Source organism: Nelumbo nucifera, chromosome 3 (genome assembly GCF_055504915.1).
Source record: "Nelumbo nucifera cultivar China Antique chromosome 3, China Antique-T2T, whole genome shotgun sequence".
NCBI classification, from domain to species: Eukaryota; Viridiplantae; Streptophyta; class Magnoliopsida; order Proteales; family Nelumbonaceae; genus Nelumbo; species Nelumbo nucifera.
In genome coordinates this window covers 11,495,804-11,523,565 of record NC_142651.1, presented here as the reverse complement: position 1 = coordinate 11,523,565, position 27,762 = coordinate 11,495,804, and the positions used below count along the sequence as shown (strand labels likewise).

Genomic DNA, 27,762 nt, shown 5'->3' with positions numbered 1-27,762 from the left:
CTTACAAACAGTCCCCCAGTTCACTTGATGGATTTTCTGTCCACCTCCCTTGCCACACCACAAGAAATCCCTCTGCAACTCTAGCCTATCAGCCACTTTGGCTGGAATAGGAAAACACCTGTAAACAGGTGTATCGCGTACCCAAAGATACAAAACGATACGCCCAATACGGGTGTATAGTATCAATACTTTAGAATCTCGATTTTAATTGGTTCCTTATATATATTCATAACTTCCCGGTTGATCATGTTTAATTTAGAAGTTAGAACTGCATGAAATTTTCATACACTACTAGCTTCTGTAAGTTAACTTGCTGAATTGGAGGCCTATATTTTGAAGTACAGCCTACACAATCCAAGCCAGTGATCTAGATAAGCTAAACTATAATATTACTTTCATGAGAAAATAGACCATGTGGGAGTAATGAGGCACATTTCTTGTCCAAGAAATTGTCTAAGTTTTATAAATTATTTTGCTGCAGGCAAAAGTTCATGTAATTCTCAGGTACTGAATGACACCGAGAGGTAGGGGTGTCAATTGGACCGGATTTGGTCCAATCCTATCCAGTCCAAATATGAGTCCATTACAGATGGACTGGGTCCAATCCAATCCAATGAATACTCTGGACCTTTTTTTTTGAGAAAAGGTAAGGTAAATTTTATTGATATAAAATACTAGTACAAAGGGACCCCCCCCCCCCAAGGAAAACACCTTAGTAGGGGACACAGCCCAAACAGAACAAGATTACAGATGTCATAGGCTCCTAGAATTCAGCCTAGCCCCCAACTGAGAAGCTTGAATCCCCTTCGAAGCAGAGACCCAAGAAATCAGCTTTCCGAAAGAAATACTCTGGACCATTTTGGACCAGTCCAGTTCAATGTCTGGACCGTTCAAACTGTTCAAATTGATTTTAATTTAGACTGTTCAAGGGACTGGATATTGATTCAATCTGATCCAACCAATATAAATCCATTACGGACGGGACCAGGTCCAATCCAATCCAATAAATACTTTTGACCATTAAGCCTGGACAGATCCAATTCAATATGTCTTATTAGTCCGTCCAATCCATACAAATTGATTTCGATTTGGATGGGGCCCAACCCAAAACCAGCCCGTTGACATAGAGGAATGTTCAGGTACAGGTGATTGCTTGGCATAAAATGTACAGTTTGCAGCAAGGTTTGCACAGGGGTGATGTGTCAGGTTGAAATCAGTGAAGCAACCAGAGATCAAAACAGTTTTTTTTTTTTTGCCAACAGATTTAAATAAAACATCAAACTGAAGGAAAGGTTGGCAGGAGACCAACTGGGTCTCCTTTGGTACGGGTTTCTCAGAAAGACAATGGTTCAGATTTGGCTTTGCTTTGCTTTATCCATTTATTGATAATGATGGAAATAAGGTTTCAAGTGAGGCTGAAGTGTGGAATTAAACATCTTACCCATACATTGAGCTCTCAATCAGAAGATTGGCTATGAACTTGAGCCAGACAAGTTAATGAATGCCACCAAGGCATTGGAAACTAAAGTTGATGATACCTCAGAGGTGGAGCAAGAAAGTAGTTTGGTGGGTAAGGCTAAGGGAGTTAAAAGTCATTGACTCATTGATTGGTCTATGTTCCCAAGATCTTTTGGTGAATGAGGAATGCTTTTTGAAGCACGAACTAGAAACAAATATAAAGTGGTTTAAGAAAAGAAAATTTTGCAGGTTTAATGCTGGAGAGGCTCATTGTCAGGTCTGATAGGACGATTTTTGTTTGGGAGGCAAGACAGTGGTAGAGGAGTGACAGATTTTGAGTCTACAAGTAGTCCAATCAGAGATCTGATAAGGTTGAGTTGGTTGAGAAAGAGGAGTTGGAAGCTGACCATTTCAGGCACTAAGAAATCATGTTCTAAGCTTCTAATGTTCCCAATCTAAAAATTATGTCAAATCCAGTAGTAGTGCTTCCTCAAAGAGTGCAGGTTTCTTAAAGAGGGTCCTCCGTGGAGGTTCCTTCACAAGAATGAATATATTTGAATTATTGTATTAAGCTTCTTATATGGCCTCATGTACAATAACTGATTTGAACCTGCCTTCACAATTTCCTGATATGTTTTAGGTGCTACACAAGATGAGTTTGGTATTCATCTGCTACTATCACCAGCTAATTATAATTCCATCTATATTGTAATCAGCTAACCACTATGCCAAAATGTACCTCACATGTGCTGGACCTAGGTAGTATCAATAAAACCAAGATAAAGAAAAACTAAAAACAAAGATCAGAAAGAATACGTTCAATTACGAGCATATCCATCTATTATTGGGATTTAAAAAAGTAATAGTAATAATAATAATAATAATAGAAGTTCACCTAACAAGGGGAGAACCCCTGCATTATTAAAGAGAGGTTCACCTTACAAGGGGAGAATCTATGCGTTTGTCCCGCTTCTGAGAAGATTCTTTCAATTTAGCACGAAATAAGGCCTTCTTTGCTTGAGCATCCATTGATAATACAAGAAACAAATTCCAAGGCAAATGCAAACAGATGAATCCAACCTAATTAGTCTGACAAAAAATAGAATTCTTTGGTCAAAAGAATAAACAACACTGAATCAAGATGCAAAAACCACAACCACCAGTAGGAAGAGAGAGAAAAAAAGTGTGAGATGGTTTCCCACATTTTAACTCTCATTTGGAGAAAATCTAAGAAATACACATATAACAGTCATAAGAAGTATTTTTCCTTTGTGAACTGTTTGGGTAAACAAACAGAGCATGCAACCCAATAACAACTTAATTTTGTGAGTTTTAGATAGTAACGTTCCAAAAACAGTGTCTTTGGACAGACCTCTGAGTGTTCAACTACTTTTGTTCCTTCTCAATTGTTGCTATTATGCTGATTCAATAGATACACTACAGTAAAGCAGGACTTTTATCAATATTTATAGCTGAATATACACTAATTTTATAAAATATTTCCATACTACAAGAACTCTCTACAGTGCTCTAATCCTTCAGCCAGCGATTTATGGAAGAGAAAGGGGAATTTCGTTCATCTTTATTGAGATATATCGTCAGAAAATGGAGTGAACCAGAATAACCAAACACCTAGTATACATGAGTAATCAAAAACCAGATTACAAAGTAAATCTTGACTTTCTTGCAAAGGCAGAAGCAACAAATAGGAACCAGATTTAACCTTTACTGCAGAGACTAACAAGTTTATCACAAAGCAATAATCTTTTCTCTAACAATTCGTAGAGGAAATAGAAAATAAAAGAAGCAGAAAAACAAGGATGGTTCAAATTAGAAAAATACCTGGTTAATTAAATGACACATAATACTCTCCCTCCTTCGCAATATGGTTTTCTTCTTCACAGAGGAAGGCCAAAGGCAAAAGCTCTGGCTCTGTGGTTACAGGACCCCTGAAACGGTGTATAGTCTGGACTTCAATTTACAAGCATGACCAATGGGCCAATCAAACAAGTGTGGCCCAGTCGAGATCCACTGGGCCAAAACCCAAAGGCAGAGTACATGTACAAATACGTAGAGTGCAAAACTTCATATTAAAACATTCTTGTATTTTGTATGTATTTGTATTTATACTCGGCATGAATTCTGCACTGTAATACAAATTTCAAATGGCAAGTTAGTCTCCTCCTTTGAGGGTGAACTCCGACGCTGGCTTGGGCGGACCATTCTCCAAATCAACGGGTCGACTCAGCCCCCGTACTGAACAGGAACGCTCTCCAGCCTTATAAACTTAGGCTGTGTTTGTTTGAGGTGTAAAGGCAAAACCCCGTCGGTGTAAAAGAAGACTGGTCCAACATGTAACCGCAAAAAATGAACCGGATAGATGCAGCTTTTACACTGCTGTGCGTTTGGAAGTGTTATGATTCGGCCTGCCTTGGAGTTCTATTTGTCCGAGATCGATTATGTAGAAAGAGGTAGAAATGTGGAAGAAAGAGAGAAAGAGAAAAGGAGAAAGTCTGGTTCGAACTGGAAGTCTCAAGAACATAACTCCCATTCGGCCAGACAGTTCTTTTTATTATTAAAAATAATTGAAAAGACATATGTGCCCTTATTAAGGAAGGAGCATTGGTTCTAAAACAACATTACAGATCAGCAACCTTAATCTGGGTATAAGGACAGAAATACCCCTACGCTAACACTCCCCCTCAAGCTATACTCACCAGCTTGTTACATATGTAGTCCACTCTTCCCCGACTCGAGCCTTTTGTAAATAAGTCAGCCCACTGGTTTCCTGTATTAACATATGTAGTGTCTAACTCTCCATTCAGCACCTTCTCCCTCACAAAGTGACAGTCAACTTCAATGTGCTTGGTTCTTTCATGAAACACCGGATTAGAGGAAATATGAACTACAGCCTGATTGTCACAATAGAGCTTCATTAGAGTATGGATGTTATACCCTACTTCCTGTAGAAGGTTCCTTAGCCACACTAATTCACAAGCAGTGTGTGCCATAGCCCTATATTCTGCTTCTGCACTACTTGCCACGACCGTCAGATTCTTACTTTTCCATGTCACCAGGTTACCTCCTAAGAAAGTGCAATAGCCTGTAGTAGACCGCCTATCAGACATAGAACCGGCCTAGTCAGCATCAGAATACCCTTCTATTTCAAATTTTCCGCCGCTCTTGTATATCAGACTGCGACCCAGAGCCCCTTTTAAATACCTCACAATTCTCAGAACTGCACTCCAATGAGGAATCAGAGGTTTCTGCATGAATTGGCTTACCACACTAACCGCAAATGAGATGGCTGGTCTAGTAATGGTTAGGTAGTTCAGTTTACCCACAAGTCGTCAATATCTGCCAGGGTCTTCAAACACTTCACCCATATCACTGCTTAACCTGGTATTTGTGTCCATAGGTGTTTCAGTTGGTTTAGCACCCAACAAGCCTGTTTCTTCCAACAAATCAAGCACATATTTCCTCTGGCACAAATTAATACCATACTTGGATCTTGCTACCTCTATCCCCAAGAAATATTTCAGTTTACCAAGATCCTTTGTCTGAAAATGATCCTGCAGATAAGTCTTCAGCCTGTCAATACCCATGTTATCATTTCCGATGATAACAATATCATCTACATACACCACCAACAGTATTTTTCCTCCCGGAGAGTCATGACTAAATACAGAATGATCAACTTTGCACTGTTTCATACCAAACTTCTTCACTACCTCACTGAACCTACCAAACCATGCTCAAGGAGACTGTTTAAGCCCATTTATAGCCTTCCTTAGTCTGCACACCTTACCATCCTCCCCCTGAGCAGCAAACCCTAGAGGTTGCTCCATGTAGACCTCCTCGAGTAAGTCACCATGCAAAAAGGCATTCTTGTTATTAACCTGATATAGCGGCCAATCATACATGGCTACAAGAGAGATCACAACACGAACTGACCATATCTTAGCAACCAGTGAGAAGGTCTTTGTGTAGTCAATACCATAGGTTTGGGAGTACCCTTTTGCAACCAATCGCGCTTTCAGGCATTCAACACTACCATCAGGCAGATACTTAACCGTATAAACCCATTTACAACCAACAGCTTGCTTCCCAGGAGGAAGAGCGGTGAGGTCCCAAGTATGATTATGATGAAGGGCAGAGAGTTCTTCTTCCATCGCTCGGCACCACCCTGAGAGGCAAGGACTTCCTGGACATCCTTAGGGACAACAACTGATGATAACAAGGTGACAAACTGGCGATGGGAAGCGGAAAGGTAAGTGAAACATAACTAGAAATGGGATGAAGGGTGCAAGTACGTTTACCTTTCCGCAAGGCAATGGAGAGATCAAGCTTAGATGCTGAGTGCGGGTCTGGTGCCGGATCTGTCGACGGAGATGTAGCCGGGGAGTAGTAGCTGGTACGCGTGGACGATGTGTATACACATGACGGATAGGTGGGCGTTCAACAGGTGGTGGCACCGAAGGCAGGGTTTGGTCACGGATGGAACAAGGGGAAGAGGGTCGGCAACGGGAAGTGGAAGAGGAGGTGATGAAGAGAAGTATCACCGAACCCCAAAAAGAACGGAGTAGACCCAAAGAAGGTGACATCAGCACACACAAAGGACCGTCGAGAACTAGGATGGTAACACCTATACCCTTTCTGGGTCCAAGAATAGCCAAGGAAGATGCACTTGAGAGAACGGGCATCAAACTTGTCATTCCCGGGACCCAGATTATGGACGAAGCAGACACACCCAAATACCCTAGGCGTAAGAGGAAACGGAGACAAAGCGGGAAACAAGACCGTAAACGGAGAATGACCATCAAGGATGAACGTGGGCATCCGATTAATCAGAAAGCAAGAAGTAAACACTGCATCACTCCAAAAGGGTGTAGGAACATTCATGTGATGCATTAGGGATCGTGTTGTTTCCAGGAGAAGGCGATTCTTCCTCTCAGCCACCCTGTTTTGTTGTGGGGTGTAGGTACATGAAGTCTAATGTATAATGTCATGTTGGTCCAGGTATTCTTGAAATGATGAGGATAAATATTCACGGTCATTATCAGAACGGAAAACTTTAACGTGGGTACCAAATTGATTACGAATCTCAGCATAAAATTTCTGAAAATTTGTAAACAATTCACTTCTTTCTTTCATTAGATAGAGCCACGTCATCCTTAAAAAATCATCTACAAAAATGACAAAATATCTATATCCATTATATGACATCACTTTATAAGGACCCCAAACATCGGAATGAATTAAAGAAAAAGGACTCGACACACGGTTATCAACCCTAGAACTAAAGGGAACACGATGGTGTTTCCCAAACTGACACGACTCACAATCCAAAACAGAAAGTTAACTCAAAGACAGAACCAAAGACTTCAAAACTTTTAGCGACGGATGACCAAATCGGCAGTGCCACTGGAGAGGAGAAAGGGATGACTGGAGAGCTGTTGAAGTTTTGCCACCACCGTCAAGATAATACAGTCCACCAGCTTCATGCCCTCCACCAATCTTCATCCCTGTCTTGAGATCCTGAAAAACACACATAGAAGGATAAAAAGTAATGGAGCAATTAAGTGATTTGGTCAGCTTACTAACTGACATAAGATTAAAAGGCAATTTAAGAACATACAAAACTGATGAGAGGGATACAGGGTCTAGGTCAACATTACCAACACCACAAATTGAGGATGTGGAACCATTAGCAAGGGTGACAGATTGTGATGTTGAGCAATGAGATAAGGAATAAAGCACACCTGGAGTTCCAGTCATGTGATCGGAGGCTCCAGAGTCGATGATCCAAGGATTGGGTGTGGATGCCAGACAAGCCATACCTGAGTGAGCGAAAGTCGCCGTGTTCTGCTGTGATTGGATAAACCTCTCATATTCATCACGGGAAACACTCACCATCTCCTTCACGGAACCATCTGTGGATGTAGGAGGTATCTGATCAGATGAATGATTCTCCTGTCTAAAGCTGGAACTGGAGTCACTAATCGCGGCATGAATGGCCCAAGTTGAGGGTGGACCATGTAGATCATAACAATAGTTAATGGTATATCCATCCATACCACAATGAGTGCACTTCCTCAGGCCTGAGCCACATCCTCTACCACGGGCTCCCCCTGAATCTCTGCCCCCAGTACGACCACCACCACGATTATAAGTAGGCCCACCATTGCCACTTCGGCCATACACAGGACCACTACTACCACCACGGCCAGACTGAGCTCCCCGAGCTCTCCCCTCTTTGATCCTCCTAATATCTGAGCCCGTACTGGTTCATATTCAGACTTCAGTCCCACCAAAAATCTAGTCACATCAAGTTGTTCTCTCAGTTGTTGCTGAATCTTGACATCAGAAGTGAGAGGGTGATAGACATTCAACTCATTACGTATGTTTCTCATGCTGGCATAGTACTCCTCAAGACTCAGATTGCCCACAACCATGTGATGATCTGAGCATCCTCTTGCTCCCAGTCTTAATACTCGTGAGAGTCAGTGGAGGGTTTCTCCTCTCTTATGTGTTTTACCTTCTTCTTTGCCTTCAGAAAGACTTCGACAGATTTAACCCAAGGCACATAATTCTCTCCATTTAGTTTAATGGAGGTCATCTGAACATTCAAGTAGTCTGTAGGCACCATCACATTAGGTTTATAATCACTGTTATCTCCCATTCTGTTAACACCGATTCTGCACACTTGCTGAATTCTATTACCACTGAATTCTGCACACTACACACGACTAGATCACACTTGTCACACTAATTTCAGCCCTTGTTGTTGCTGAAAAGTGTGCTCTTTACACCACAAACCCTACTCCTACGGCTACCTGAAATCTCACCACTATATGATCACAACTCTTCCTTCGAAATACACAAAAACAGCATAAACCCTAGCACGCTACTATCTGAAACCCCAGCATATGATCTGAAACACACTTCTTATTTGATCCATAACAGATCATGCATAGAAATCTCTTACCTTATCACTGAAGGAACAACCACACGAGCAAGAAATCAGTCCACACAAGACAGCCACTGCACCACACAGATCGGCCCTCTATTCTTCATCGATTAGGGGAGGGCGATCTTAGAAACCATAGCAACCGACCACACAAGACCCGACTGGAGGCATAGAAACCTCCAAGGGAAGAGGGCGATCACTCCTTTTCAACCCTTTCCCTTATCTCCAGTTGAATGCAGAAAAATCAAGAGAAACCCTAGATAGGGTGCGCAGAGAATAGAAATCTAGGCAGACAAAAATCTAAGCAGATTCAAGTGGCTCTGATACCATGTTATGATTCGGCCTGCCTTGGAGTTCTATTTTTCTGAGATCGATTATGTAGAAAGAGGTAGAAAGGTGGAAGAAAGAGAGAAAGAGAAAGAGAAAAGGAGAAAGTCTAGTTCGAACTGGAAGTCTCAAGAACATAACTCCCATTCGGCCAGACAGTGCCTTTTATTATTAAAAATAATTGAAAAGACATATGTGCCCTTATTTAAGGAAGGAGCACTGATTCTAACACAACATTACAGATCAGCAACCTTAATCTGGGTATAAGGACAGAAATACCCCTACGCTAACAGGAAGAATAGTGTAAAATATCAGTGTATTTTCTGTATGCATTTGGATGAACAATGGTGTAAAACTACACCCATGTATCGATGACAAATAAGATTGCCAACACTATAGTAACTAAGAGATGAAGCAACAATAATTAATTATATATTTATATCTGTTGCTGTTGTTTTCCTGGAGCTTCCTCCCTTACTTTTTGTGACAAATTCATCATAGACTGTGTGGTTTGTGGTGTCGGAGTGTTAGTATATAAACACGTCTAAGGTCTAACCCAATTCGTCAAACTCAATCAGCCCACAAAGCTTGTATCCTCCACACAACCCTCCTGTACCAATACTGGCTTTAGCTGTAATATGCATCTTCCACTGAGCGTCTTCGACAGTGGAAGATTATTCTTCCACTATAACAAGCACGTGTTATCAAACCCAAGCTCCAAGATTGTAAAGCCAAACTACGAAGGAGATATTTCTCCTTCAAACATTGCTCGCATTCCTCTAAGCGTCTTCAACAAGGTCACCTACAACACCCACATAGTTGTAATCTATGCGTACCAACCACCAACCCCTCCAAATGCAACCACAGAGCAAGGCCTCGGCAAGGCCCTAGCAGAGTACAGAGAGTGCTGGCAGATTGGGAGTAGATGACAAGGGTGACCCTCTCATTCTACTCAACAACCGTGGCATCAATTTTGCGGAAGCATCGGCCGACTACACACTCGACCAGTCCATGCCCTTCAAACCATTGCTAGCTTTGTTGAGCCTCCACCCCTGTCTCAAGGAGACAGAAGCCTTGCTGTAGGTTCAACTCACAAGGTTCACTTGTGGGTCGTTGGTGGTAGGGTTTACAGCCCATCACCTGGTCGCCGATGGCCATTCCACCAACAACTTCTTGGTTGCATGGGGACAAGCTTGTCGGGGCATCGAGATGAGCCCTCGTCCCCTGCACAACCACACCATGTTTGCTCCCCAAGACCCTCCTTTGATCGAGTTCGAGCACAGTGTGGAGTACATGAGTAGGAAGTTCACCTAGCCCAACCAGCAGAACGGCGGTGAGAGGGCTTGCGAAGTGCTCGACGGTGAGAGAGAGATGATCAAAGGAGACGAAGATGAAGAGCCGTTTGCTTTACACCTTGTTTACTTCGATGGATTTTTACATCAAAAAGAGACGAAGATGTAAAGCCGTTTGCTTTACACCTTGTTTACTTCGATGAAGAGCCGTTTGCTTTACACCCCATCCAAACGCAGCCTTAATGTCATGATGAAACCAAAAGCGGAGCTCATTTATATATTCACAACTCACAAGAGTTAAAAGATGAAAATCACGTAATGACAGCTGATGTAGGGGTACTTGGCCGACCTGCAGATCCCAACACATGGCATCGATCGGATGCATTCCAGCCATTTTGCGGATCCCGACACGTGGCGTCAACCTAATGCATGCTGACCACCCATCACCAACTACTGTCAACCGTCACCACCTGCTCCCAACTATTCCTCCTCTCAGGCAACTCCAACTATAAAAAGGGCCCACGTTGGGGTAAAGACAGACTGGAACTCAAGCTCTAAGTCTCTTCTCTTGTTTGGTCCAACCCCTTAGAGCCCTTTGCTAACTTGACCGTCGGAGCCTTCGCCCCTAAGATTACTCCTGGGGCCTGTGGCATCTTCTTTCTTTCTCTCAGCAAGTTGGACTCGTCGGCCTTGGACACTAGAAATTACGTTGTTGCCCCCGACTCCATATTTGATAGCAACAACAGCTTCAATTTCTATTTAATTTAACCACAAAAATGCAAGATAAATTATGACAGAAAGGGACCAAAGTCGCTATGCTTTACGTCTTCAACTCAAACAATACACTAAAATGACAACAACAAACACACGTTACACATCCAATCAACATAGTTCACACACGAAATCGACCAGATAATCAAAAATAAACCTGAAATGGACACTACAAGAAAGTAGGTTTTTAACGATAGGAAAAACCATAGTTAAAAGTCCAAATTTTGTCGTTGAAAGTTTTTAACGACAAGATATTATGTCGTCGTCACTCGTCGCTAAAGGCTTTGCTGTTAAAAGTCTAGACTACGAGTTGAAAATTTCGGTCCTTAAAGTATATTAATGATGGAAATGCAATCCGTCGTTAAAATATTACAATAGCAACAAAAAGAACTTGTCGCTATTAATTCAAAACTATTAACGACAAGTTATGTTATCACCATTAAGCATACATTAATGACCACAAACCACCGTCGCCAATGATTTCAAAATTATTAACAACTTATTCCGTCGCTAATGGACACATCATAATGACTAAAAATATTGTCATTAATGCATTTAAAACTAATAATAACCATTGTATATTGTTGCCATTTATCTCATTTTTTTGATAATATAATCACAATAATGATCGCTTTATACCATTGTGATTAAATGGAGTTTATTAAAAATACAAAAATCAACATATTGCATAGTTGAAATTCCTTGTATTTCATTATAATACTGAATACTTATATATTTTACCCAAATAAGTACAAAATTAATAAAAAGAAAATCAATCATAATTTTATTAACAAAATAATTCTTTATTAACTCCGATGTCCAAAATAAAAGATTCAAAATGGATAGCTGGATAAAATATAGTCTCGTTGATTTGAACCCTTCATCTTCAATTACTTGCACAAAAGAGGAAAAAATAGATATATTAGAAAAATAAATAAAAATATATAACAAAACTCAAAAAAGGAAAGCAAAACCTAAAAATGCTCAATCGCCCAACTCAAATAAAACTATAACAAGATTGAAGTGATTATGACAAGATTTAAGAGATTTGTTTTAAAACCGATTTAAGCAATTGGTACCAAAAGAAGGCAATAAAAGATATAGCCACACATGTAAGAGATTTCTGCATGAATAAAAAAATAGAATATATGGATGACTTGAAAAGGTTTAACATACTTGAGAAGATATGAAAAAGTAGTTTCAACATGAAGCTCAATACCTGAACCTTGAAAATACTTGAGAGGATAAACCTGATAACCTACAAGTCATAAACAAAAAATAATTAACAAAAGAAACATTTAAGAGAATTTAAAGGAATATGCAAATAAAAACAAAGTGTACTAATGAAAAAATAACTAAAGAACTAAATGAAAGCAACAAATATGTGATGCTCTTTTCTTTTATTTTCTTTAATACTTTTTTAATAGGATGAAAAATGGAGACTACTAATTCATAGAAATGTACAATATCAGACATTCACATAAGAACAAATCCTGACCAAGTAGTGGTTTGGGTGAAAAGTAAATAATTTAGGCTTTGTTTGGATAAGCTTTTGCTTTTGAGCTTTTGAGCTTTTAGCTTTGGAAAACAGAATTTAAGTGTTTTGAGTATTTAGTAAGAATTGTTTTTAAAATATTATAATCCAAAGCCAAAACACTTTTAAGCCCCAAATAACAAAGTATTAAGTTGGGGCTTTGTGCTTTTGGGCTTTAAAAGCAAAAATCCTAAAGCATAACCAACGTCCAACGACAACCTTAATCATCAAAAACTATAGTAATGATGTTAGTTTCTACCCACCATTTATAAATTTCTTTAGTCTCGGTTTGGAAAGAATACAAATACAAATATGTTAAATGCAAATACATATAAAATAAGATAAAATACAAAGCTTTTTCACTCTACATATTTGTATTTATACTCTTTCCAAACTGAGCTTTAAGAACTTTTCATCAGAAACAAAACTAAATAGATACCATATTCTTCCAACCTATCAACTATCCTAGGAAAAAAAAGAAAGATATTGCACTTTTTTTTGGGGAAAATATATAATTTAAAAATATTCCAATTATCAAAAAAATATATTTGAACAGTTATTGGTGGTGAATAAAATAACAGAATGAATTACTTTTCTTTCTTTAAATAATCCAATCATCTTTCCAAAGAGTAATTTGAGAAGATCATCCTTCCAATTTTCATATGGTTGTAGGATGGTCATTAATTAATCTGGACAGAAATGTTGCATCTGCTGGATCATGCCTGGTCCAATTTGCCAGGTTGTGATCTTCATGCCTGTACCTTGGCATCCATAACACCTAGATGCCCCACTTTTTGACCCTTTACTGAAACAGATGAAAGTACAAATTAGAATCAAGCCCAATTTGTGATTACTACGTTGCAGCCTTGCAGGACAGTAGGTAAACTGAATTTTTAGATCAGAACTAAAGAGGACCAATTTCACTCAATGACAAACCAAGCACATGGATTGAGGCAACAAATGAAGATTTGTGTTTTGGCCATAAAAAAGAATCCTGGTTGCATGATAATGCTACCAAAACCCTTGGGTAAATATCTAGGTGCCTGGAGAACTAAGACACGTTCTAGGCTATCTTTATTCTCTTTCTTCTATTGCCTTTGCTCTTTTCTGTTGTCAAAGATTGTGCTTCCTCACTCAGAACATCTGAAAATCATCTCCAGTGCAAACCACCCATACAGATCATCCTAATATATCGTGCTTTCATTCCACATGGTGTTTTATGCAATATTTTCTGCACTCCAGTACTTAAGACCTTCCCATTTTATGTACAAATTTCAGCACATCTTTATCACTCCTCCCTAAACCACATTCTAGACCCTTAAAACCATAAATTTTCCTTACAAATATCAATTATTACAGCCTTACATCAATCTGAACCCAAATGGCCAAATCACCGAAAAACCCAATATATGAATTTCCTAATCTGTCACATGTCACAACTAGGCCAAATTTGTAAATAGTAACCATGGCTTGAGCATCTACCAATAACTCTTATCTACTGGTGCAGACTCCAATAGCTCTATCTGTTTTTCTGTTACTCTTTTTTGCTTGTGTTATCATGTATGTTACAGAATTCTAATGCTATATTTTTCAGCCCAACATCTATCTTTAACCCTTTTCTTAAGAATAATAATAGAATTTTTTTTAAAACAGAAACTGATTCATGATTACTATCTCATACATGATCCCTTGGAGAGGTGCGATCGAGCTGCAGCCTCTGAGCCCAAAACCATCTATCTTATCTTTAACCCTTCATCCCCAAGGATCAAAATATTGATACGCCCCGATACCAAAAATTGGGCATCAGTGTTTATCAGCCTGAGAAGGATAACTACTATCATCCCAAACTTTCAAAATCCCAAACCCTGTGTACATCAGTGTATCCATGACCTTGGATACAGATATGGTATGCCTGATACAGGGCATACCATATCAATATTTTGATCTTTGTTCATCCCAAGTTCTAGACTCCTAGCATACCATCCTTTCATTATCTAGCCTTTATCCTACATCCAAACCCTTGATCCCCATGAAACCCATCAGCCATTCCTTACACAGTCTAAACCTTTTCTTAGGACTGGTATGAGAACATCAGGTTGGTATCCTCATATAGTCTATAAACATTTGCAAAAACCGCATTGCTGGCACATAGACTGTAACATCAAAGTCAAGCCTCAAACTAAACAAGCCAAGACCTTCACAGTCAGTTTCCAGTTTAATATAGATCCTATCCTGCACAATTTTTTAGTTATTGTCTGGCAGTCACATCATTTTTTATATCAGAACTTATGGTCTGTCACCATGTTTTTACGAAGTAACTGATTCTGTATGCCCAGATTCATTGATAACCAACAATCATAAATCCAAATTCATTAGCATCCAACAACGTTCTAATGCAACTTGATGAACAGCTCAATAACTCAAATGAGCATGCGAATAAACAGGAATAAAAAAGAATGGTGTTTTCTCCAGCACCCGTACAAAGGTTCAAAAATCTAATAGCAAGAAAGAACTAGAATATGCAAGGAAAGACATCAAGAATTTTTTATATAAGGATTGGATTGGACCAAATCCAATGGCTAGTACATTAAAAACTTCAAATTCATTTTGCCTTAGAAATGAAGTGTGCTTATTCTGGTGTTAAGGATTGGATTGGACCAAATCCAAATCCAGTCCAATTGGCAGCCCACCCCCCCCCCCCCACACACACACACATACACCATCACTTCCCATACTCCATATCCCATATTCTAGTGTGTGTGTATATTTTGTAAAGTCAACTAGGACTGAATGGAAGTGCATGATTTTTTCTGAGAGAAATTTAACCAGAATTCATTGAAATAGACAAAAGTACGTGAGCAGATGTACTAGATGAGAAAGCAGCAGAAAAGCAAAATTACAAGAGGGGGAGCTTGTTGCTGTATAAGTTTTCTAGATTTACTCCCAATTTAGCTAAACCATCTGCAATATGATTCATTTCCCTTGAGATCCACTGCAGGTTAACATTCAAATGTTCCAGAGTGTCTCTAGCCTCTGACAGGTAGTGACTCAACCTCCATGGGCCCCCCTCCTTCTCTTTCAGCCATTTGATGGTATTGGCTGAATCTCCTACTATGGATAATGCCTGAATGCCCAGGTTTTTTATTATTCTGATACCAGTGAGGGCTGCCATCACTTCAGCATTTGTTGAGTCTGTAATACCTAGAGGACCACTAAACACCCAACACCCAACAAATCAGACCCTGTTCATCCCTCAGGATTCCACCTATCCCAGCTTTGCCCAAATTGCCTGCAGCACTCCCATCAAAGTTTAAAGTCATCACAGCTTCAAGATGAGGGAGTTGAAGACTTTTGATTGGATGAGGTTGATTTGGGAGAAGTAAAATCAAATGGATATTTCTGTTAAGGTCATTAAGGGATAGGTCTTGAAACATCTCCGTGTTAACTGCCCATGAGTTACAACATCTCTGTGCACGATAACTATAGTAAATCAAGACTAACATGTAATGGGACAATCAACAAATTGGATTTGCATCCTTGCCAATATGCAAAAGGAGAAGAAAAAAGGATCCACACCAAGAGTCCAGCTGGGTACAAATACCTTACAGGTGGATAATTTAGCAAGCCTTTTATCTAGTGGGCGTGGGCCCATAGTACAAGTTCACCATGTCAAGATTTCCATATAGCAAAGGACTCCTACAATTGGGTAAGGGAAAGAGTAGAATCACAGATCACCCTTAACTTTCTTTTTGTTATTTCTTTTCTATTATGTTTTTAATTTGCTGTGTGAAATCTTCTGATATATTGTTCACTTTTTGGTGAGGTGTTTTAACTTTTTTCTTGGTAAACAAAAATCTATTTTGCAATCAATTGATGCATGTTTCTATTACAGGGTAAAAGAAAATTACAGTTACTAAAGAATAAAGATCTTACTCTTGCATGAACTGTAGGCTAACAGTTGTTTACTATAGAGCAAGAACAGTTTTAACCATGATGTGACCTTTCGATACTCCAACATTGTTTATTGATTTATAGACATGGTTAGACACCATGACTAAAATTATGGTACTAAAACTAGAGCATGCATTAAATAAGATGGTGCATTGTCTATTATAATGATTTAGCAACCACTTCTGTTATATTTGACTACATTAAGGATTTGTATCTTTCAAGAGGTCTTAAGGATTTATAATTTAACAAGGGCTGAGTAATAATAAGATATAATTTAGAAAAGGATACATCACTAAACTAAATAAAATTGTAAAACAGGATTCGTGTAGCCAACAGAGCTTAAATAATGATGATGACCTGAAATAAGATCATTTAATTGTAACTTTGCTTAGAACATGAAAATTAATATTAGTAATAGTAATAAGTACAATCTTTTAAATTGGATCCACTATCAGATTGTTACTGGAGATGGATCTTTTTCTTGGATTATAAAATGGCTTGATAACCATACTCCACTTGAATTCGATTTTATGTGTGCACAACCATTGACAGCCTTAATTTCAGTAGATCCCTAGCCCAAACCATTAAAGTTTGAGCCCTTGATAGAAGGAGATTGTATTCATCATTCCAATTATCATTTTCTTTTTCCTCAACTACATGAAATTTCACTCTTATTCCAAGGGTGGACAATGTTCAAAGTTTGAGGTAGATGTTACCTTTCATCATTCACTAACAAATGTGCCATTATGAAGCATTGACCTATGTGAAATAGAATCAATCCAATTACTTAGATATAAACTTAATAAGGTTATGGATATCACCACTAGGTTTCCAGGTCCACCATACCACAAGTATGAATTTGCATTCCCATGGCCAATTCAGTGTTAGAATTTGCACAGTGGAACCCACAATTCAACCCATGGCAAGTTGAACCACATAGTGAATCACTAACATATCACAAACACATGACAAAAAAACTATACAAAATGTAATTCTAGGAATGAGTTGGATGAGACTGCTCATACTTAAAAACTTGAAATAGATCTACTCCTAACTTTCCTTCAGATAACTTCTTGTTCACACACATGCACAAGCAACAACATGTTTACTTTTGGCAAAGACTACAGGGTATTTGGCTAAGATTTTCAATCCTATGTTTACTTTTGGCTTAGGGTCAAATTTGGTGTATGCAGTTCAATTCTACTTATCTGAATCCTGTGGAATTGAAACCTCATCCCTACTAGGAGATCAAATCCAAGATTCTTGTGGATTTGATACCCTAAATCCCTCAAGTTTCTAAGTTCTGAAAAGTACCATTCCTTGGAGCTAAACCATGAAATCCATCTACTTGAGGAATTTGATGAAACCAACAACATTTCCATGTCAAATTCCACTAATGCAACCCAAAAGCAGTTTGTGATAGTTAGGAATATCCTAATATATAGTAATAGTAAGTTAAGGCAACTATAATTGTGTGGTATCATCTTATTCTCTTGAAGAGGCTAGGGGTACCAACTTTAGACCCAACCTGCCATTCCACCCAATGCCATCAAATTTTGGCTCTTGTGGCTTAATTCAGACTATCCACTTATGCATCAACTTGGTAGGCAATTCAACATTTTAACAATAATGGGTGCATAGGGTGCTCACTAAAAATAACAATAAATTAAATAAAAAGAAAAAAAATGAAGAAATAATGGAATTAAACAAACAAAAGACAGTTTCAACTTTCAATGTGTTCATTGGAAGTAAAGCAAAAAATAATTAGGTGGCCATGGAGACTATGTCCTATATGGGTCCATTTGGGTTCCTAGTAAACACTAAGTCCCAAAAAAAAGGAGGCAAAGAGGCAATAGACCAGCTACATGCCACCCCACTAGGGGTGCAACTTAAGCGGGCCCAACCTGAACATGGACTGACCCAACCCACAATTTTACAGTCTGAGCTTGAATTTTTGGTTCTCAGGCTGGACCTGGTTCCAAAGTTTAGGCTTTTTTATTTGTTGGGCTAGGCTTAGGTATCCCAAACCTGGCCTGAGCTCGACCCTATTTTATTCTAACCCAAGCATGGCCCACCCATGTACATACTTATGTATATACAAACACATATATGCATTTATATTTTGATAAATCATACACATATGCATACATGTGTGCATATATACATACATTCACATTAAATTTTAGTGTGGGCTGATTGACCAATCCAAGCCCGGCCCAGACTCGAGCCCAACCCAAGGGCATCAAATTTCAGTTTGAGTCAGGCCTGGGTTGAACAGTTTGGGCTTGACCTCAGGCTCGGGCCTTAGGCCCAATTCTTAGGGTTAGGCCTAGGTTGAGCTTAAACCCAACCCAACTAGCCTGACTTGCACCCCTACACTCCACCTCAGCATGAATTTAAGGGATTTCACCTTGTAAGGCTCCATTGTTTCCATGAGGCAGCATTGGCCACTGAGGCACTGAAGCAATGAGTGTGTCAATTGCATATTCAGCAAGCTAGGTCAATGGTTAGTTTCTAGGAGACATTCGATAGCAGTTGAACTGGCTGAACTGGAAAACTTATTGATTTGTCTTTTACTGAATAACTTTTGAATGAGGTGCTTATGAGTTTCTGAATGGCTGAACTTGAAGTTGGACAGAACCACACCCTTGAATATTTTCCTGTTTAAACATTTACTTATCCATTAATTAAGTTGAATAGATAATTCTATTTAATAAACTTGTTCATTATTTTCTAAATAAAATAAGAGAGAAAGGAATTAAAGTCGAGCCTGTCTTCAAACAGTCAAATTGGTGGCAATTTGGTTCAAATTGAATAGGGCATTTGAGTCAATCCATTTTAGGTAAAACAATGATAGATGTTTATTCATATATGTATAAATATGAAATTTAATCGAACTCAAATCTTGATGGGAGCAATTGCCAATTGGAATCAGATATACAATTTGTTATCAATTAGATAAAGTTTTAAATCTGACTTTAATCCATTTACATAAATAGTGTCCAAATCCGAAATATTAAAACACCCTAAATCTATCAATTGAAAGAGGATTGATTAAAAATAAAGAACTTTACCTCTTGTGCAAAACTATGAAGTCACTGTAATGGTTTCTCCTTCAAGTTGATGGTACCTTCCTCAAATGTATTTGTTGTCATCTTTGGTGGTAGTTCAAAGAGAAAAGAAAAATAAAATCATATCTTATGGTTCAAGAGAAAAGAACCCACACAGATTATTCGGTGGCAGCTCTAAAATCCACTTGACAGGAAAGAAAAGCAACGATTAACATTAGGGCTAAGGGGGAGAGAGATAGGAGGAGGAGGGGGGGGGGACGAAGAGAGGAACAGAGGAACTTGTACCTTTGATCAGCTTGATACCTATCCCGAATTTATCCTCTGACCGTCCGCAGAACCACTCTATAGAGAGAGAGAGATAGAGAGAGAGAGAGAGAGAGAGGGAGGAGGGAGGGAGTTTTAGCGGGATACAAAATTGGAAATCGGCGCGAGATAGATATTTTGTTTAGCTTTTATTAACGATGGAACTGCCCGGGAGAAAACTTGAGTTCGCATATCCGTCCCACCGCCTGCCTTAGCTCCTGCCACGCGGGTAGTTCTACGGTGGAAAGAAACCCGTGCGACGTCTAGGCCAAGGTAGTTCAAGACAAGCCTTTGTGCGCTTAGAGACTACGAGTTGCTCCGTGAGATGGTTTCACCAAGATCAACAGTACTGGATCATAACCTCAAGTTGTATGGCCGGGGCATTCGATTGGCTCTGGCTGGACCATGGGAGACGCTATTTATGTGCTAAAGGAGAAAGGCCATGATGTGAGGCGACTGTGCGTCGAAGAGAGGTGACTTGGCACCGATGTGATTGGTCTCCTATATACCGATGATGATAGGCGCTTATGTGCCATGTTGATAGGCAACCGCTGGGACAAAACACACCCATGCGCTAGGGGCAACGGAATAGCTCATTCAGTTTAGGCAAGGGGCTGGCATGGTGAAGAGTATACTTGAGCTAAGCCCACATGCCAAGTCTCACTTGAGTGTCGGTCCATGCACTATCCCCATGAGCATGTGTGAGTCCATGAGGAACCCTGGTAGCCATGCTAGCCATTAACCAGGGCCGCCCCGCAAGGGAAGTTGGTCTAGGAGTGCCAAGGTTAGGCACCCAAAGAGGCCAACCACCCATCCTCAAAGTGTACGTTAAGCTTTTGGTGGTCTGTCTAAAGATAACATCAATTCTCCCAAAAATCTTATAGGCGAAAATGACGGTGATGTCCCTTAACGTAAGCTTGCCAAGCATATGCAAGGCTAAACCTATGTCAGACCGTAATAATTAGCTTTGCAACAAGCCCAAACCTCTTTCTCTCGTATTCTCGCCCCCTCAACCTCAAATCAACATTTTAAAAAATGACCCAGAAACGGAACCATTTTGGCCACCGTTCGATGGTCCAATCATCCGGTTTGAATAGACGAATCATTCTGACAAATAAATTAAAAATATATATATAAATAATTAAAAATAAAAAATGGTAAAAAATCGTTGAATGGGTTGACAGTTTGGACGGTCGAACCATTAAGGTTGAGGGGGTGGGAATATGGGAGCAAGGTTTTCAAACCGTTGTTGATTCAGACGGTCGAACCATTTGACTCGAGAACCGTCTAGGCAACGGGTTCCATTTTACTCCAAACCCAGTATTTAGCTAAAAACCATTAAAAAAGTCAGCAACCCATTGACCCGGGTGGTCGAACCGTCAATCCAATCAATGATTTTGACTGTTTTTTTTTTAATTATTTTATTTATTTGTCAAAACGGGCCATCTATTAAAATCGGATGGTCTAACTGTCGACCCGGAAACCAATAACCAAAACGGTTATATTTTTTAAAACGCTGTATAGGAGAATGAAATTTAAATTCGTTTTAGGTCTAACGGGCTTATCCCATTAGCCCACACGAAAAAACGCTCTACCACGTGTGACTGAACATGTGGCAGTTTCACGTTATGTGGAGCGTTTGTGGGGCAACAGGCAATGAGGCGGAGATGCGAACTTATTTAAATTAGTGTTTTAAATTTAACGACGGAACCGATTGGCAAATAATGACGACACTTGAAATTGGTGGTTAAATAATCGTGTCTTGTAGAGTAATAACGACGGGAGACAATTCTTGACATTATTAATGTCTTACAACGACAATTTTTGTAAGTAATCGTTAATTAATGGTCGCTAAAAACCTCCTTTGTTGTAGTGGGAGAAGACCAACTCTAATAAACAAATTTGCATAAGCTACTTCAGATACTTGATCAAATAATAAGGTTAACAGGCTCCGTGACCATTTGGATACAGAACCTGTAAGTACAACGATTTTAAAGTCATTCTTGTAAGAGTCTCTGCAACATTTTGCTCTGTAAAGATCACGAATTTGCTCTTGGTCTGTTGGGTAAAGAATGGACTAAACATTGAATACAACATAATAAAATACCACGGAACATTGAAATAAAGAGAGGAGGGGGATGACCATAACATGATAGCAAGAGTGTTGAGAGAGTGGAAAGAGAGAATAAAGAGGTAGAGAGTCAGCTGGACTACTGCTGGAGGGTAGTTCATGAACACAAATCCTTTTTCCCAATTTGCCTAACCGATCCTATGATTAACTTGATCCAATCCATCCATCCTGACCCTAATGGGCCGTTCAACCCATATTGATCCGTTATAAAATGGGTGGATTGGGTGGATCAATATTGTCGGCCCTGGACTTTACAGCTTTGAGGTGCCAAAATCATTTACGCAAGTTTCAAACAAGATTCTTGGTTGATCCAGCATTAATTCGATCTCAACCTAAATTTCATCAAGCTTTCTCAATTCAAAGTTCTTGATGAGCAACCTCTATTCATAAATTCGTGCACTTTTAATTCTTATTAGACAACAAACTATAAAAACCTAAAAGCCCGTACAATATATTACACAAAACATGCTTTAAACAGGTAATAGAAAATCATTCAGATTGGGCTGTCAATTTGGGATTTGCTCTTCACATATAGCATCTAACATCTCCCCATACCACATTGCAGCCGTGCAGGTGCATGAAGATTATCTCCCCATGAATGACAATACAAGTACCGGAGATATTCCAAGTTTTGTTTGGCATTTATGCCATTGCCTCATAGCCATTTTCTGAGAAAATGGAATTCACATCTGTGCCCTATAACACATTCCGACCGGTGTTTTGGGAGCATCTCCCTATACGAGTAAGGGAGATGTTTAAAATGCACACTAAGATGTGCATCTGGGGCACAGATGTGAATTCGAGAAAATGGTGCTGTATGGATAAGGGCCTATTGCACAGTTTTCTCTGAAAAAATGGCTTTTTTTTTTGACACCGATGCTGCCACATAGGATGTTTTATGGGGAAACGACACTGCTTTTGTTTGGTACTAATGCTCTATAACCGTTTCCAGCATTGGTCCACATTATCTAATGCTTCATATGATGTCATATTGGTGTCACATTATAGTAACGTTGGAAACAACTGTTACAAAAATGAGAAAATGTCAAATTTGACATTTTCACAAACCACACCTTCCCAAATTCCAAGGCATAGTTGTTTTCTTTGCATTTTCTGGAGAAATGGACCCAAACAAATCTGCATTTATTGACACACCATTATTTTTTTCTGATGTGGCACCAACGTGAAATCATTTTCCGAATCAACAGCATTGATGCCAAACACCACCCAAATGTGCTACATGTGTTATAGCGCACTATGCGAGGAGCAAATCCAAACTTTGGGTATCCCTTTTTCTTTTCATTATTTCGGAATATTAGCTTACCATGTACAAGAGCATCATGCACCACTCATCTGGAACATTGTGTCAGTAAAATTAGATGTGCTTGAACCAGCACACTATTTCCGCATCTGATTATGTGGTGCATAAAGCATAATGTACTTGTTTCAGTTGCAAGGGAGCAAAAGGGATGCATGGCTTGGATTCCTCTTTCATTTCCCTTTATCATTTTTTTAGGCTATGTTTGGTTTGAAGGAAAAAGTAGAGAAAGGAAGGGAAAGGCGGGAACCTATATAAGGTTTGTAAATTGTAAAGGTTTTCTTACCTTTCTCTTATTTTCCTTGCATTTTCCTTCAAACCAAACATAGCCTTATAGATTTTAAGGCCCATTTGTTTCACAGGAATGGGGGTCTAGAACCAGAATTAGAATGGATCATTCCAATTATAAGTGTTTGATTAGGTGGAATTAGAATCTCATTTCCATTCCTGCTGGAATGGCATTCCCCCATTTGAAGGAATGGCCATTCCCTCCCCTCAGGAATGAAATCCTGTTATAGCTTATTCCAAATCCTGTTTGAACCAAATAAACCATAGGACTAAACCATTCCAATTCTGATTTCAACGGATTTTGATTCTAATTCTGATTCCGGTCATATCCAAACGGATCCTTGTATCTAAAAATAAAAAGTCTCTAACTAAGAAAATTAGAGAGCCTTCCCACACGCTCTGCCATATTTCTGCTACATTAGATTATGTGTCTTATATCTACCATTTTTGGGTCCCAAACCAGTTTGCTACGTGGAAGATTCCTTGCCGGACGACCTGCCTAGCACTAGCAGACCCACTCCTAGTAACTTTAATCCTTTATATTTACGTGCATAAAGGGTTTAGGCTTTCAGCACCGACTCAAATTCATATAAACGCATTAGAAATTTATAAGTTAGGCTCTCTTTGGTTTGTGGGAATAAGGATATGAAATTGGATGGTTTGTGGGAATAGGGATCTGAAATTGGAATGGAAATGAGAATAGCTATTCCTTTCCCCTCTCTTGTGAATGAAATCCCATTTCTGTTGATTTTAATTTTCATTTCCATTCCTATCTAAACCAAATAGACTACGGGACCATTCTGATTCTAATTTCAAAGGATTTCAATTTTGATTCCAATTCCAACTGCAAACCAAACAGACCCTTAGATTACACACCATCTACATTAATCACTCTTTGTTCAGATTGCAATATTGATCACTGCATATTAAGGTACACGTTCGCAGCTTCAGTGTATTAAAGGGTAAAGCCCATTTATGTTTCAAGCCTAAGCTTTTGATCCATTAGCTCATTGATAATTAGATAAAGGCAAATCTAGGAGACTAGGACAGTAAAAAATGAGACCCGAGTCACCTTACCTGACTTAAACTTGTTCAGTAAAAGATACCAAGAACCAAGGAGAAATATTAAGAATAGAGATCTAGTAATCTTCTCATATTTGAGGTTTCTGATAGAAATGGATACGATGCCCGAACAATAAAATTATACATATTACATAAAGCTATTTCTTCTGCTTCCAGTATTTTAGATGCTCCCCCTTGCATCTGTAAACTCATCTGGAACAGAAGAACCACTTAGAAATTCAACGGGCATACCGATTTACCATAAAAGTATTGGGCCAGGGAGTCCACCAGCATAGCTTGTATATGTAATGTTTGCATTAAGCACTTGAGAGGAATGTCAATCCTATTACAGACGCATCATTCATTCATTCTAACTAACGAGAAAAAGAAAGATGCATCATTGTATGTTAAAATCAACTGCATCAAATCACATGATGTGATTTTGACATTGAGCAATGAGCATCCATCCATACATCTACAAAGGTCATCTCTACCCAGTCAACAGCGGAAGGAATTGAAGTAAAGAACTAAAAGGGATAAAAACCTCACCTTTTGTGAGATCCAAAACCCACAATAAATTGAAGCCCCTCATTCTATTGCTCGGAACGAACCACACATGAAGGTTTACAGTGGAACACAACATCTCATGCAGCTCTGACCAGGCTATAAAGCTAAAGCTCCATGTTGTGAATGCAATTCCTTAGTCATTACATCCTCCATATGAAGAAGCCTTGTGATTCTAATATGGAAAAAGGTTCCTTAATTGGATTAAGTGGAGAGCTTTCCTACATGACCTATCTGTCATATTTCTGCCCATGCATGCATGTTACAAAAAAACACTAACCAGAGAACAGAGACTGATTAAAGGAAGACTTTCTGATTCTAATTACTAAAATAATGCATAAAAAAAAACCAGTTTAACACTCAAATCCTTTGAAGTGGGACCTGTACACTACGAGTTTATTTTCACACCTTCATGAAAGAAAGAAATGAATGATCATCAGCTGGTAAGGAAGGTGTTTGTCCTTCCATGAAGGAGCTAAAATTTTTTTGCTTGTAGGCTGTAGAGTGACCATTTTTGGTAAGAATGAAAAAAGAATACACTAGACAAGGGGTGGCACGACCCCAAATATCCATATTGCAAATATAATGAAGCTCCCTCAGATAATTTTGATATAAAATCCTATCTCCACTTTGGCCTAGGTGAGCTGAAGTGAGTGTGTGTGTGTGTATCTAATGGTAGAGCCACCTATTTCAAAATTCTCTTACTAATTCTTTAAAGAATCTATAATAAAGTAAAAAAATGTCTTTGCTAACCCCTCCTATGGCCTAAGGAAGATTCTCTTAGGTGGCCGGCAAGCCAGGCTTCCACCAGCATAGAAATCTACATTGTAGAAATTCAAAGGTAATTGGGCAATCAAAGATCAATAAAAAGGAAAATTTTGGATTTTGTCCAAATACAATCAAGAAACAAGGTTCCAAAGATGGTGGAGAAAAATACATGAGAAACAGCACTTTGTTTTGTTGGAGAAGCAATCAGGAGACTCAGGACTCGTCAAGCATGGAGCAAAACGGTTAGCATGTCCTAAATGTAACTATGGTTTTAGTTGATGTAAAATACCTGGGAAAGTGATCCTTATTACTAACCATGTGATGCATATCCACTAAGTAATCATTTGAAACCCCCACTGTAATACCTCTTTTTTTGCTTATATCAGATCCCTAAAGAGAAATCAGGACCCATATTCATAAGGGTTTTGGCAAAAGTTTAGTGTCGGCTGCCAACCTGACACAACCCTACTCCTTTATCTGGGTTTGGGGCCATTGATATCCAGAAAATGAGTGTCTGGAAGAAATGCTAATGCTAAGATGGATGAACGGAAAAACTAAAGGATAGGATCAGGAATGAAGTCATCCATAGGAACCTAGGAATATCCCTAATAGGTGATACAATGAGAGAAAGTAGACTAAGATGTAAGATGGTTTGGTCACGTGCATAGGAGACCATCAACAACACCAGTTAAAAGAAGTGGTTTGTTATAATTGAAGGGGCTAGATGGGCAAGGGGTAGACCAAAAAGAACATGGGTATAATTAGTAAGAAATTATTTAAGCACTAATAATTTAACAGTGGATATGGCTTAAATAAAATTATTTAAGCACTAATAACTTAACAGTGGATATGGCTTTAAATAAAACGGATTGGCAAAACAGGATTCATGTAGCCAACCCCATATATTCGGTATTAGATCCCTAAAGAAAACTGCAGGGGGAGAGAGATTTCCTGTTCTGAAACAGACTAACAGCATATCCATGTGACGCTCGCAGGATAACAGGATATATTAAACCAAGGGCATAACCATATTATATTTCAGAAGAGATATTTCTTTTAATTGAATAAATCTATTACCACAAGGACCAAGTATGCAGTATAAGTGAGAAAACACCAAATCTAAGCAACTACTTCTGGAGTTTATTCATAGAAAAAAACTAGTGAAGACAGTTAGCACAACAGCCAAAACCTCCTATTAAAATACCCAGATGATACCAACAGAAACAACAAAAGAAAGAAAAAAATAAATAGAATATGAGTAACAATGTTCTGAAAATATAAAGGGCCTGCACAACATCCTGCAACTGTTCTCTGATAATTCTTCCTGTGAAATATAAAATGCAGTTATCAGATCAATCTTCATCTAGACTTCCTATTGACTCCTAAATAGGGCAAGTTCCAAGAAGTTAATCTTTGGGAGGGGAAGGCCCTAACCAACTCCTTTCTATTGGCCAAGTTAATCGTACATGGAACCTTAACCACCAAATGGAATTACACAACATTAGTCCAGAAGGCTTGCACATACTTTTCTAAAGTTTAGATCACCATAAGCTGCATCCATTTTGTTTCTTCTGAACATCCAAATCAAGGCATATTTTATCATCCTCTGCTTTTAATCTAAACGGAAGCTGATAACTTGAGAACCAAAAAAGGTGATACAACAAAATTATGGCTCTCATTGGCCATTTAATTCACGATCAACCACTCAAAAGCAAGAATCAACTGAATCAGTTAGTACAAGATATTATCAGAAGAAGCGCCAAATTCGAGTTAATGGAACAGATGGTAGTAAACGTTTTATAACACATAAGTATTCCTATAAACAGGAACGAGAAAAAGAAAAACAAAAAATTTCAATTGGCTCATACAAAGATAACTTTTTCTAAGCAACGATACATGACCAAGGATATTAGGAACCTCCATTTTTGCAAATAAATGCCAGCAGGTTACCACA

At 38.9% G+C, this 27,762-nt stretch overlaps 1 protein-coding gene across 11 annotated transcripts in view; it reads right to left on the bottom strand.

Moving 5' to 3' along the window:
- The window catches only part of LOC104595979 (zinc ion binding protein), a 28,595-nt gene extending 8,674 nt beyond the window's left edge, over window positions 1–19,921 (bottom strand). The window contains exons 1-5 of one of the 11 annotated variants that reach the window (XM_088901274.1): window positions 19,660–19,917; window positions 19,378–19,458; window positions 11,995–12,076; window positions 3,301–3,407; window positions 2,396–2,547 (exon numbers count right to left, since the gene is read on the bottom strand). In XM_088901274.1, the coding sequence (XP_088757400.1) occupies window positions 2,396–2,487 (92 nt within the window). In that variant the 5' untranslated portion in view covers window positions 2,488–2,547; window positions 3,301–3,407; window positions 11,995–12,076; window positions 19,378–19,458; window positions 19,660–19,917. Of the gene's footprint in view, window positions 1–2,395; window positions 2,548–3,300; window positions 3,425–11,994; window positions 12,077–19,377; window positions 19,484–19,659 lie in introns of those variants that run through there. The other 10 variants (XM_088901276.1, XM_010256942.3, XM_088901281.1 and 7 more) reach the window with 10 other exon arrangements.
- Window positions 19,922–27,762: the final 7,841 nt, after the last annotated feature.